This window comes from Penaeus japonicus, unplaced genomic scaffold, assembly GCF_977035675.1.
Source record: "Penaeus japonicus unplaced genomic scaffold, GWHDUDI00000001_assembly GWHDUDI00000027, whole genome shotgun sequence".
Classification (NCBI taxonomy): Eukaryota; Metazoa; Arthropoda; class Malacostraca; order Decapoda; family Penaeidae; genus Penaeus; species Penaeus japonicus.
Window position 1 is genome coordinate 2,253,120 of NW_028234429.1, and position 15,000 is coordinate 2,268,119.

Here is a 15,000-nt window from a genome sequence, read left to right on the forward strand (position 1 = left end):
AGATATAATGTTCAAAAAACGACCTCACAGAAAACTACATGATGTTGATGATATCATGGTAATACCTGCTCCTTGATTGGTTGAATAAAAAGATCCGAGTCAAAAAACTTTTGTAAAATCAAATGTGTTTGGCAAGAAATAAAATGAAGTAAAAAATTACTAATGCAATACTACTTATTGATTTATTGATTACCCATGATATCATGTCATGTCACGTCACAAGGTACATGTACATACTCATATGTATGTGTATGATTATTCATGCGGTTCCTCTTTTCGTTTTGGTAAAAAAAAAGAAAAAGTATGACATGTTTTTTGATACCCTACTAAGAGATTGCTTCTGCTTTCCTTTGGTATTTTCACATAGAAGTGAAGAATATAGGCAAATTTCAATCAAATAAAACTAAAAAGGCATTACTGTAACATGTTTTTCAACTAAAATGAACATGGCAATATTTTTATGTGACTTTACATTGAAGACACATTCATGAAAACCATAAGAATAGGGTGGGTGAAAAACTCTGAAAGGATCAGCGCGGCCCCACGCAGCAAGAAAACACCTCGGCACGAAGCGTTGCGGGTTTGTTATCTCCCCGGCGTTAGCGCGAGTAGGCGAAAATACGTCCTGTCGTGAATGGGTTAAAGTAGAATATTTCGTTAGAATTTGGCATTCAAGTTTGGTTTTGTTAAGGTTGAGTACTTATCACAGCCTTTCTCCTTGTGGCACAGCTACCATCAGAAGTACATGCTCCAACGCCACGCCCCAGTGATCAATGCCCTGGACATCGACCCCGGAGATGAGCTCATCTCATGCCATGTTGCAGCTCGCATCAATGGATACTTGGGTGGTTATGGATCGGTTGCAATGTTTGAGAAGGAGTGTAGTAGGTGGGGAATATCTGAGAAGACTGCTGACTACATCCGTAAGCAGATCGTTTCTTCCTTTCGTGGCAAGTGCTAAACTCTGATGCCTTCCTTTGAATCATAGGGAATTGAGAAAACAATTTATTTAGGGTTTGAATTAGGCAAATGGTGGATTAAGGAGTGTATAATTCTGGTGATTTTACTATGATTATTATTATTATTATTTTTATAAAGAATTTTCATTATTCAAAAATAGTCTCCTCTCCATGTCTCATTTCCTTTTTACCTCTATTTTCCCCAGCCAAGTATCAGGTAATTAATGTAATTACAGCTGATTCCAAAAAATTGGAAGAATTTTGCTCCACAAGAAAAGAGCAAGTATTTCATTTTTTATGATTACTGTCAAATTAATTTCTTGGGGCAGTTTGTATTGCAAGATTTTTTGTTTTTTGTTTTGTTTTCAATTGTCATTCTTCTTACTCATACATACAGCCTAAAGGGCTATTTCCTATCATGCAGTATTCTTGCTAACCTCACCGTCCAGTTTAGCTGCAGTTGTAGACGTCTGCAGCAAGATATTACAAAGCTTCCTCGTGCATGCATTACATGGTGTTGATTTGATATTTGTAAACTCAGGATCGGGAAGAATGTTTCATGCCTTAATGAGCTAACTCATTAGAGATAAGGCAACGCCATTCTCACTTGATAAGTAACCCCTCTCCACTCGTACTCACGGCAGCGTATGGTATAGTATGTTTTATGTTTTTACACGGCAATGCTTTTGTGAATCTGAATGACGTTCATTGTATCTGTGAAGAATGACGTGGTCTGCTTACAATTAATCGGTCACATAGTCAGGAAGGAATTTCGTGTGTATATAGTTCGCTTCAGAAATTGGGTATTTGTACTCCTGTCAGATTTCGGATCTAAGTGCAGCATAATGCATGGTAATGGTAAATGCAGTGCTCGGTAACAATGCATTTAATGGTACTTACTTTGAGTATTTTGGTAATCAGAGTGTATTATTCTCTCTCAGACTTAGTGAATTTTTTTTTTGTGTATTTCTGTTACAAATTGATGGTGTCCTTTGGAGACAGATAAAGAGGATTTGATTAGTGGAACCTGTCAAGTCAATCAAAATCGGATGTTTTACACTTATCTGGCTATTTGGAAATCAAATGTATATCAAACGCAGGTATTGTTATTTTGATATATTATTTTTTTAAGGTGCCATAAATAGAAAAGTTGTATTTAGTAAATGTAGTTTCTTTTGAGGTACACATACACATATATATGTAAACTCTTTGGTGCCTTTCTTTTATCAAATTGATTTACTTTGAGCCTATATATAATAATGTCCCCAAGAGTCTTAGCCAGCTGAACAGAAATGAAGCAATTAGTCGGAATTTTGATCTCCTCGCCAGCCTGTTACTCTAGGCCAGATTGCACCTTATCAAATGCAATAGAATTTTGTGTGTGCTTTTGGTGTCATGTTGAGTCAATGATAATGTTAGTTAGATAGGCCCCTCGCCTGTGGTCTACTGTTTTTAGTTTTCCATCATATTTGCCAAGTTCTCCGTATCTTTGTGTTGATTCTCGCATGCGATTTAATAGTCGACAGAATATATTATATAGAATATTCTTCGTTCAAATCCGAACTTCATTATTTAGCATTAAGAATATTCCGTGATTTAAAGACTAAGAAACAAGAGGCCTCGGGTGGTTGTGCTCCCGAGTGTACCTATTATTCTCGACATGAGGACCATTAGCACAGCAGTCCACTACCTCCCCTGTCAAATTATTGCAATAGTGCCAGAACAACTTATCCAAGCCGAGAGTAAAGGGCCAAAGTCGGGGAGTTTTTGCACAAATGGTAAACAATAGCAAATCTTTTTTTTTTTCCAAAGACAAATATGTTCATGAAAGGAAGGAGAGGCATCAGTACAACTCGTTTTATTTACTTTTTTTTTTGTGTGGGTAATGTGTAACTCCACTAGATAACCATTTCTCAAGTCTCAAGATGTTGCAACAACTAATGCCTTAGTCTCCGCTGCCTTAAAGGTGTCAATTTTAAATTGTGCGATAAATACACGACCTTGAGTTATGAGTTTAAGGCACTGATTTATGGTTAGGATTTTTAAGTTCATTGGCTTTTAGTTATTTTGTGAATGCATGATTTTTCTGAACAGATTTTGGTATCAATGTTGCTATTATTGTATGTAACAATGACTTAATATTATGTATGTTTTGATAATTGAATTAGTTTGAGTAAGTGCATGGTTAGCTTAGTATTTTTGTGAATGAATACTCTCTTTTTCTCCATATGCATTTTTTTTTTTTTTTTTTTTTTTACATTTCTTTTTTTACTGATTTGATCATAAGAGGTTTATATATTCTGGACACCATTGTTAATTCAGACTCTAATTGAGATGTTTTTCTCTTAGCAATATGGTACTTTTTAGCATCCAACCAACTGTAGTGATCACATACTTTTTGAAGGGAAATTTTAATAAAGAAGAGAACCTTCTAAATGAGATGCAGCTGTGCATGAAAGTTCATCATCTGATGTGCCTTCCAATGTGACATGAAACTCATAAATCAAAACAGTTCTTGTATTTTTTGGGTGGAAGAAATTTTACAGGTGGAATGGGCATCAGATGAGGCGCTGCTTTTGCATGTTCGTTGTATCTGTGTTCGAACCATAATGGCTACAGTGTAATAAAGCTTTGAAAACTATTTGAATATTTCATTTTTACCTTTGTTTTACTCCACTCACATTGTTTAATGAATAAAGATATTTATATAACATCCAAAAGGAAATAGTCTGGCTGCTGATGTCATGCTCTGTAACTCTTATAAAGAATGGTTTAAACTTGTGTTTTCTTTATAGTTAATAAGTAATGAAAGTCATAAATCACCATTTTCTTTTTCTTTAATACCTTCATTAACCCACTCACGACGGGGGCATTCCAGCCTTGCATGTTACAATGCCGGGGCTCTCGAACGCATAGGCCTAAATCAGTTAAATAAACGACGCCGTATGTCACCCTGCGAACGGGCCTTGAATGCGCGGTACCCGTGGTGTACCACCCGTCCAGAGAGGGTTAATATTCTTTGAAGGTCTGAATTTTGTAATAACTTCATTTTGAGAACTACAAAGTTTCCATAAAGTCAAGTGCTATTTTCTTCCCTACCTGGCCAATGCAATCATTTGTAGAAGTGTATGACTGAGCCAGTCTTTCTGACAAACCATTTGTCATCACCTCGGGTATAAAAAAAAATGCTGCAAATCAGATTGAGATTTTATTGTAAGTATCATCTGCCTATCACATGATTAGTATCACATATGACTCCATACAAATATTATAATTAGTCAGTGGTACAGGATAGGTTAGGCAGGTAATCCTTCAGTTTTAAAGCACTGCATGCTGCAGTGAGCTCGGAAAACAAATTGGAGAATTTACCAGTAAGGAATGTTTCAGATTGAGAAATAAATTTCCAAAAGATAATAAATGGCACAAAAAAATCTGACATACACTGTCATACAATTTGTAGTTATGTGACAACTGATTTTTTTTTTTACACAAAAATGTATGCAAAATATGTTTGTATTTTTTCCCCTTTTTAAAAAACTAACTACTGAAATCAGGTTACCATTTTACTTATTGTGAATACATGCTTAAAAAAAAGTGAGGAATTATATATGCACATAGCTGGCACAGTATTTCAATATTGATTTAATACTAACATATGATCCAAATGTTCTAAGCAAAAAATGAGTGAAAATGAGCAAAAACAGATCTTGTCGGCAAATTACATTTTTTTAAACCAAACTTTTTTTCATCATCATTAGAGCTATGCAGCTTTTAAATTATTTCTATAAATAGATGATTCACTTTATCATGTAAGTTAAGAGGGGAAAAAAAAAAATATTCAGACCTATGTATCTAAAACAGTGATGCTACAAACAACAATTTTGCATAAAATCTGTTCCAACCAGAATGTCAATCCTTTTAGCCTATTTTCATTACTTGTGCTTTATAAGCTTGCAATAATTAACAAACAGAGTAATGTCTTCTGTTATCTCAAGTGTTTTTAATATCATTTCCAATAAAGCATTTCAAGTTACCTTTTACTGAACAATTACTCAGTAAATTAATGTACAACAGAACCCTTCACATATAAAACAACTTATTGACAAATAATCCTGTTTTTTTGATGATGCATGCTAGACTAACAGGCCAAAAAAAAACATTGAACAATATAATGTAACTCGATTTGAATATCTCAATACTATATATATAAAATTGTACAATAACTATGTGGGTGTTAATATGTTAAAATCAAATGGTTTTAGTGTAGAAATAAAGCCAGTCACTGCTTACAAGCCACTATTTGAAGCACTATCCTCAGTCTTCAGTACCTGATTGTGAGGGGGAGATTCTTTTAAATGCCCGACATGGATAATTAATAGTAACCACGCGAATTGGTTCAATCTCAACACACAGATGTTCGCGGTGTATTTTGTGAATCAAGGTGACTTTCCTGTTAACCCATTCACGACGGGGGCATTCCAGCCTTGCATGTCACAATGCCGGGGCTTTCGAACGATTAGGCCTAAATCAGTTAAATAACCGACGCCATATCGCGTCCCCAGCGAACAGGCCTAATATGCGCGGTACAATGTTGTACCACCCGTCACGAGAGGGTTAATACACTATATTGTACTTAACTGCGATGTGTTACAAACTGCAATTTTCTTATCTTAGACACATGCCCATTTCAATGCTTCAAGCACTTGCACTAAACTTCATTAATATACCAAAATATTAAGAATATCTAGTACTAGTACATTATTAGCAGCACACATATTTCATCTCAGGTGAATGTGATTAAGATCCACATCACCATCACATAAGATCTTAATTTAAGGTTCTAGTGTGCTAATGAAGTTTATTTCAAATTAGCATTTAGGTACTAGTGGTGTCAGTGAATTTCAATTTTACTGAAGTTAGATAAAAAGAGAAGACGAATTATGAAAAAACAAAACAAAAGCTATATGAAATACTTCTAAATCTTATTCATGGAATAAACATATTTGGTAAGTTATACTGATTTCAAACAGCCTCTAATCATTTTCTTATGAGGTCAATATATAGTTAGTTTTAGCCTTACCTCACCACTGCATCAAAGCACAACACAGATTACTTTAACCAGAGTTAATTTATGTGAATTCAGTTACCAGAAAAAAAAAAAAAAAAAAAAAACTGAAATCACTTTCCCTTTAGTTAAAAACATGAACAAAAATATACCTATTTATATTTTATAAGCAACTAACTCTAAACAGTTAAGCCATTTTAATTACTACAAATTATTCATCCACATCAGGATATACACAAAAAAAAAAAAAAAAAAAAAAGAATAAGAAAAGTTATCATGTTAACACAGATTAACACAACACAAATATAACAACTACAAAAAAGCAAGGATTTCTATTCCTTTCTCACCCACCGTCTTGGCAATATGTCAAGCTCACGCAGAAATTTCAAGTTCAGTTCTCACATATCGGAATGCCATCTTTTCATATATTTTTTTTTCATCTAGGAATATTCTTTTTTTACTCTACTTACCCTGTCATTCTATTTCCTGAATTCAAAGTAAATGAGATTAAAATGACAACAGAATAATACACAAACCTCTTTGAAACTCTCAGGAGTTCACTAAAGCCATTTCAACCATTTGAATATTACAAGAAACAAATATATATATATATATATATGTATATATATATATAATGGTGTTTAAAGAAGCAAAAAATACTTCATCGTTTAATTAATGAAAGGAAACAGAAGTAGCTGTCACAGAATGCAAGAGACAACACAGTACAAAACCTTAAAAATAAGTAAAATATACAAAAGAATCCTAGAACTACTGACTGGTTTGATAAAGCTTCACGTTATTCAAGAAAAAGCTGGTGCTACACAACAGCAAGTCATAAGGTACTGTGCTCTTCTGCCTGGTATGGTTATTGCCATTTAAACACAATATCTTATAACGATAATCTGATCAACATGATCTCACCTTATATATATTTCATATCAAATCCAAGCATACCAGCAACAGGAGAGTCTCACAACAGTAACATACACTTTACTTTCTTATTCCTTATGTGATGATAAGGATAAGGATAATAGTTGAAATAAAAATAATAATAGTTGAAATAAAAATAATAATAGTAACAATAGTAATAGTAATAGTAATAATGGTAAAAATAATAATAATAAATATAATAATAGTAACAATAATAATAATAATAATAATAATAATAATAATAATAATAATAATAATAAAAATAATATTAATAATAATAATATTAACCCATTGGCAGCGAATGGCATGAGTCGGTCATAGACGCGGATGGCACCGTGCCAGACATGTAAACCAGCCATCCTACTGCACAAACATTTCTTTAATACCGTGACCAATGGGTTAATAATAATAATAGTAATAAATAATAATAATAATTATCATCATTAATTATTGTCATAAAAATATAATAACTATTAATAATAATGCTAATGCTAATAATGCAAATAACAATGATGATGATGATGATAATAATAATAATAATAATAATAATAATAATAATAACAATAATAATAATAATAATAAAGAAAAAAAATTAACATAATAATAATAACAAAAATTATAAAATCATCGATACCTATAATAAAAAACAAAACCTAACTATTCCTACTTCTGTGAAAATAACAGAGGAGCAAGACCGACGATCTTGCAAGGATAGAGAAATCGAACCTGAAGAACGTATGCACACTGAGCAGGTTATAATGCACTATTTGGTTAGTATAAACTTCACTCTTATATCATGTGCTCTGCATACTTAGCTTATCAAAGGAAGTCTCTAAGTTATGTGTGGAAGATTTATATATGCTGTCCTCATATTATGATCATACTGTTTGTTATCCAAAGTTGCATTTAGCCAGGACACTCAATAGAGATATAGTTGTCTTCATATACCACACAGTTACGCTCTTGTTCACAGAAATATCTGAATAAGAAAATGTCACAGCATTACACAGTCAACGAGAAGCACTGACATGCTCTTTCCCACTTACGCATCCAAATTACGGTATTGCAGTTATATTTCACGATGCATAGAAAATGCAATAGATATTTATGACCATCCTGACTGAAAGCTGATGTATTACCAAATGAATAGGACAAACAGAAAGCAATTATGTTTGACAGACATATGCCTGCCGACTCCAATCTACGGTATGCCCATGATTCATGTAATGCACTCACTTTCTTCTCTCATCCACACAAGAAGGCAAAGAGATTTGCTTTTCATGGTACGTTAATCACACATCAACACAACTGTAAAGTATAAAAGAAATGTTCAAGTCATGGGGATCAACAGATATTTCTGTCTTTTCTTTTCAATTTTCGTTTTCTTACGGGAAATTAAATACTGCTAGAGAGACGTGAGACACAAATAAAAACGACGTGACTCTACTGGGATTCACAAATACTGAAAACTGCGACTTAAAACAAAATAATAATATCAATAACTGTGTGACTAACATCGTAAGGCAACAATGTATAGTAACCACTACATTGTGAAAACCAACAACATACCTATCCTAAGGCCTCTCTATTCACTAGTCATTATCACATACTATTATTTTTGGCTAAGTGACTGCAATGTTTTGTTAACAGTATAGAGTAAAAGCTTCAAGTTATACTTGGTACATTGCAATGGCAATAAATATATTACTGTTTTAAAGAGTCATTAGTCATTGGAATTAGAGTTTGCTAAAAATTTTAACGATAATAACCTTGCTAACAGTAAAGTTATCCAAGAGACCTGAAATCTATTTAATTTCAGTAAATATATGATCATCGGTAAATGTAAATTTTGTTTTCATACTGGAACATTAAGCTCTCCTAACTACAGTAATATAAATGCACAATCGTTAACATCTGCAAGAGTAATATATGGCAGGAACAAATGTTTAACAGGAATTCCGCAAGTAGTAAACTGTAGTCCTTGGTAAATCTATATTTCTCTCCATGAAACTTTGGAATGTTTCTTATCACTATTACACGCCTAACACTAATGAATACCTGTAATGCAACCGTTTATGTCAAAGCTCATCAAAATGACTGGTTCAAGCAAATAAAAATAAAAAAGGCTCTTTAGTCACAGAGTAATATAACCCTAATTATAGCAAAGCATAAAATATCAACAGGGACCACTATTCCAAAGAAACGGAATTACAGCATAACAATTCCACCTCTCTCTTACCAAAGTGGAATTAATACATGATAATCCAAATATCACAACACCAAAGTAATTCCTCACTAGTCTGGAATGAGTCCGTGTTTACTTGCAAAAAAAACAAAACAAAAAAAACACCTGGCATGTTGTACGTTTTGTAACATAAATAAAAAGTATCTTCAAGTTTAAATCACACAGGTTTCTTGAGATTATTTGAGATTTCAAGGGACATACACAAAAGCCATCCACTGCGTACAAAATTAACAAGCTGTACGCAGCAAATCCAAGTAAATGTAACACTCTACATTCCCTAATTTCTTTATCCCTGGACATAAGTTCTGCGAAGAATATGGACAAGAGGTTTGTCTAAAGCTTGGCTGTTGTGCAGGAAGTCTTCCAGTACCTGCAAATATACATAGATTCAATAAAAATACACACCATTAACTCCTGCAGTAAATCGGAATTCAAATAAGAAAAGAAAAGAAGAATAAAATTAAGGAAATCTAAAATACATAATAATGGCAAAATTAATTTCTGAAAAAGTACTTCTAACAGCAAAACAAAATGCAAAAACACTAATTTCAATAACACAGGAAGCTTTTCTGATGACTTAAGAGCACTGAATTAATGTCTTAAGACTTTGTCTACATCATCCATCCATCCTTCAGACCATTCATCCACTTTTGCTTCCATCATCCAGTTCAGTTCAGTTCAGACAGATTTGCGAAGATGTCGCTTCGCCCGGGCTATATGCACAAGGCGGCCCGGCCTCTGCCAGCTATGAGTGCTGACTCATCTTATCTAATCTTATCTTATCTGATCATCCATCCTTGCTTCCATATATTCACCTTTCTGTCCATTTATCCATCCTTACTGCAGTCCAACCATCATTCCAACCTTTTATCCATCCATCTATTCCTGATCCCGTCAGTTCATTAATCCATCCATACACCCCTTTAGCAACAATGATTAATTCCTATAAAAAGTACACTAGCAATAACAAACCACGTACCTGGAAACTCATTTCCTGCTGCAGTATGAGCATGTTATCATGATTGCCGAGGCTGCATGCAAGAAGAGTCGGGAAGAGCACGGCTGTAAGGCGGGGTTCGCTGAAGTACTGCCAAGGGAGGTTGCACAGCTGCTGCAACACGCTCGGCATCTCTCCACTCTGGATGACCATCTGGGAGGAAAAAGTTACTCAATTTTACTGTTGCTTTGCTTGTGTGAAGAGCTACTAGTTCTTGGAATTAGGATTTGCTGTATAGACATGGACATGATGGAAAATTAAGATTTGAGAAATTAACATACACACACACACACACATACATATATGTGCACACACACACACATAAACACACACACACACACACACATATACTCACACTCAAACAGACAAACAAATACAAACAAACACACATATGTTTATATATATATCTATGAATACATTGATGTATATAAGTATGCATAAAAATGTCTCTGTCTCTCTCTTCTTGTCTCACTTCTGTCTGTCTCTCCTATAATAAGAAATAAAAGAAAGAACTTCCACATACTTGATTTTCCTTATTGTTAACCGCAAAGAATCCCACTAAAGGTATGACATTATGCAGAATGTCATCACATGGCCAATGGGAGCAGTACCACAGGAGGTAGCTGGCAATGTGACGCAACTCCAGGGATATGCCCTCGCTGCCCAAAATTGCCTGCAGAAACAAATGAAAAAATTAATCATAAAATCCAACAAAACAAAGATATAACCAAACCTGGTGTTAATGCACGATACTGAAAATTCCCACATCAATAATCTATCAATCTCTCCATCTACTCATCCATTCTACAAAATGTATCACCATCTAAGAACAACATCTTAATTTTTCTTCTATGTTGAACAATCATGATGTAAAGTTAGATAAACTGATCGTATGACATAAAAACAATAAGCACAATATCATACATCTGCCAGTGTGGAAGGCAACAAGAACAGGCCTTATTTTAGCCTTTCTACCCTCATTAGGATAGTTCACAATCTAGCTCCCTCGCCCACCCTACCTGAAACATGTTCAGATCCAGTGACGCCAACTGGTGCAGCAAGGTCGTAGCTTCGATGGTCAGTGACTCCGTCATCTTTGACAGCTTTACTGGAGCCTGCACCATGGATGACCTACCTCCCTGATGCAAGAGCAGGCCATACAGGAGACTTACAACTCCACATGCATCAGTCACATGCAAAGTGCCAATCAGCTGTGTTGGGTCGTCAGGCAGTGACCTGACAGATAGTGACAAAATTAAAGTTTAGATATAACAGAACATAGCAAAATTTATAAGCAAAATAAAAAAATTATCTAATAAACTTAGAAATGGAACTGTGAAAGAGAAAATGTATTATGAGTGCATATATTTACAATGAATGATTACTGAGAAGCACCATAAAAAAAACCCAGCTATAATTCCTTCACTGTTGGCTAGTGGATACAAAACAAAACAAATTCAATTTTCTAGAAAATGTTTTCCCTTTTTACAATAATGAATAATGGTAAAACAATAACATAAATGTTGGCAGAGTTTAGTTTATGGGAGACTATGAGTCTGTCTCATATTTTTACTCACTGCAGTTCAAGACACACAAACTCAAGGATAAGTGGTAAGAGTTAAGTGATGCCAGACAGCACTTGAGCTATCGTGGTAAATAATGTCCCGTCTAGACACTTAAATATGCCAGTGAAAACTTTACATGACATTAGCCTTCCTCCCTATATATATGTAATATGTTTGCCTTTGTGGAGGGGTCAAAAACAACATTACTTGAGTTAATGACACTACCTGAGGGAGAGGCATTTTGCAAGTGCAGAGATGAGCCTCATGGCAGCAAGGATGATCTCTACAACACCTGCATCATTGTCTAGTGGTCCCTGCACATGGCTAAAGTACCATGAGATTTTGTCTGCCAGTCCCACACTGACACAATAGCTCACTACATCCTGTACAAAGAAAGAATCATTAAGAAACCTCAAAATTTGAATTGTAATTCTGCCTATGTTTGTTTGACACTTGGTGACTTACTGTGATCTCACATAATTAAATGTCACCAAAGATTAGTCTCCTTTAACAAAAGAAATAAAATTCTTCGCTATATTCAAAACATAAAAATCTCACTTCTGAAAGGATAGTCCTAATGTACAGGAAACAAAATTAAACACTAGTTATTTCACAAATAATCTCACATCAAGTATAAGGTCAACTCACCTGTATTCTCAACCAGGTAGTTTCTGCTTGATCCTTCAGAGACTGCTCTTGAGATGACAAACCAGACTTCAAGTCTGAGTCACACAGCACCTGTGCCATCTCTGCAAGGACCTGGATGGAGATAGTAATTTGAAATGATCAAGGCTAAAGAATTTTTCTGTTACCATATATTATTAGAGGCCATGCTACTCTACTTTAAGAAGAAATGTCTAAAAATCTCTGGAGAGACTTTAGCTCTCTTTGTTGGTGCGAACTTATCTATTGAAAGCTATTTTAATATGAAGTTATGATTTTTCTCTGTGAGCCAGCAGTATCAACCACTATACAATGTTCATATTTATCTGAAGAAGTGTATATATATATATATATATATATATATATATATATATATATATATATATATATATATATATATATATAAAAGACAGCATAATCAAGAGCATATTTCAATTTTTATATACACATTGGCATATACCAAGATGAGTAAAAATACAATAGCAATAATGTAATCTTTCTTATCAACCTGCAACAAGTTATTTAAATGGCAATAAAATTTACTGCAAAAAAACTCACCTCGAACATTGCACCAATTGCAGCATCTGACGGAAGATTAACAATAGTATTTATACTGCCATTGCTTCCCACTCTAGTCGTTTCGATGACTAGTTCATTCAGTCGTTGCATGAGATAATCGATCAGAGTTCCTGCCAGATTGGAGTACAGGATATAGCGGCAACTGTCAGGGTTGTTCCTGCAGGCACCAAGCAATACCCGTCCACAGAACCCGAGGGACTTAGCCGGCAACACACACGGTCTCTGCTCTGTGGCATCGAGTATCACTCTCAGAACCGAATTCAATTTCACAAAGCCGTTTTGTGCACTGAACATTGCCTGATCGAGCTTTTCCCTTTTCTCTAGTATTCTAAGGAGCTCTAATAGTGGTCTGTCTAAGGCTGTCAACTCAGCAGTGAGCCATGGCCCAGATCCCTGGTTTGCAACAAGCTTGACAATTTGTTGCAAGGCCTTCATCATGCGTGACTTGTTGGGGGAGTCCTTCAATGTTGCGGGCTTGAAGGTAGTTTCATAGTCCTTGCCCCTCGTCGTCATTCGAGTACGGATCTTCTTGCACCTTCGCTTCAGGGCCTTTTGTCTTTCCTTGTCTCTTGTGACCTGAAAAATAAAATTCAGTCAATCATTTAAACAGACAGATGGAAGGAAGGATGGATGGGTGAATAGATAGATCGATGGGTGGGTAAATAGACAGATGGATGAGTTGGTGAAGATAGATGGATTTATGGGTAGGTAGATGGATGGATGGATAGATGAATAAATGGGTGAGTAGATAAATAGATGGATGAATAGAGGGATGGATATATGGATGGATGGATGGACTGTTAGATGGCTAGATAGGATGGGTGGGTTGGTTGGGAGAACTAACTGACTGAATGAATGGTAGAATGAACATACTTTTCTCACAGTCCCATGCTTCTTCCTCAGAATGAACCTACATACCTGGGGATCATCAATATTGGCTGGAGCATCTATAATATGCTTGAGATTATAGGTTTCACTGTCTTCATTGGAGATGTCGCCACCCTGGTGCAGTGCTCTTAGGGCCTCTTGGTGGTGTCGGCCGCGCAGGTGACTCAGTAGGTACACTTCGCTTGTTATCAGGGAGTTACAGAGAGTGCACAGCTTTTTGGTTTCATATCTGGGGGGTAAAGGAAAGGTTAGTTTTGTTTTTTATATATGATGGTATTCACACAGATATTTATATGCACATAGAGATAACACATCCAATAAATCACCCCAGACTAACAAACACAAACACATACAAACACACACACACACACAAACAAACACACACAAACACACACACACACACACACACAAACACACACACATACACACAGCCAAATACCTGATGAGTTTGGGTGCATCATCACAGCCTCTGGAATATTTCATGATGGAAGACTCAAGTGCACGTTGACGAATCTGCTCTATGTTTTCCTCATGGCGTCGAGCAGACTCCTCTTGCTTCTGTTGGATTTTCTTCACTAACTCTGTCTCCTTTGCTTGTTGTGCCTGGTAAGAATGAGGGAATGTTAAAGAGGGCAAATCTTACTAAATAAAAGAAAAAATGAAAAGGATGCCTGACATCTCCTCCCCTCCATCCCAAAAATAGCAATATCTAAAGCTGTGCCATTCAGCCAGCCTGCAGATGCTAGGCAACAAATATGACATCCTCATTTGCCCCTATACTGGTAGGATGTAGGGTCTAACATATCGTCCAGTACGAAAATGTGAGAAGATGAAAGGTACTACTCTATCAAATATTATCACAAGATGAAGTGGGAAATGGAGTTAGCTGAATGCTATTAATACCACTGTGTCACGGCTTGGATGCTAGGGTATGTGAACTCACCAATCTGGAGCATGAGATACTTGAAGGTAGTTGGATGGTGTAGAGTGATTATTACCATTATATTTCCTATTTTCACTGAATATTTTACAGGCTAAGTTGGTGGAACCCAACTCTTCCCTAACTTTTAACAATCTTACAGAATATAAAGACATATCAACCAGCATTT

General features: G+C 35.3%; 2 protein-coding genes across 9 annotated transcripts in view; one reads left to right on the plus strand and one right to left on the minus strand.

Moving 5' to 3' along the window:
- The window catches only part of MsrA (methionine sulfoxide reductase A), a 13,910-nt gene extending 10,310 nt beyond the window's left edge, over nt 1–3,600 (plus strand). For all 5 annotated transcript variants that reach the window (XM_043026102.2, XM_043026103.2, XM_043026104.2 and 2 more), the window contains exon 5: nt 730–3,600. In XM_043026102.2, coding sequence (XP_042882036.2) covers nt 730–961 — 232 coding nt within the window. In that variant the 3' untranslated portion in view covers nt 962–3,600. The remainder of the gene's footprint in view (nt 1–729) is intronic.
- A 554-nt stretch (nt 3,601–4,154) lies between these two features.
- ssp3 (SCAPER domain-containing protein short spindle 3) overlaps nt 4,155–15,000 on the minus strand; it is a 66,396-nt gene continuing 55,550 nt past the window's right edge. For all 4 annotated transcript variants that reach the window (XM_086552485.1, XM_086552484.1, XM_043026094.2 and 1 more), the window contains 9 exons: nt 14,331–14,494; nt 13,922–14,120; nt 12,983–13,579; nt 12,410–12,520; nt 11,987–12,144; nt 11,216–11,432; nt 10,720–10,869; nt 10,179–10,349; nt 4,155–9,569 (listed from right to left, as the gene is read on the minus strand). In XM_086552485.1, the coding sequence (XP_086408611.1) occupies nt 9,486–9,569; nt 10,179–10,349; nt 10,720–10,869; nt 11,216–11,432; nt 11,987–12,144; nt 12,410–12,520; nt 12,983–13,579; nt 13,922–14,120; nt 14,331–14,494 (1,851 nt within the window). In that variant the 3' untranslated portion in view covers nt 4,155–9,485. The remainder of the gene's footprint in view (nt 9,570–10,178; nt 10,350–10,719; nt 10,870–11,215; nt 11,433–11,986; nt 12,145–12,409; nt 12,521–12,982; nt 13,580–13,921; nt 14,121–14,330; nt 14,495–15,000) is intronic.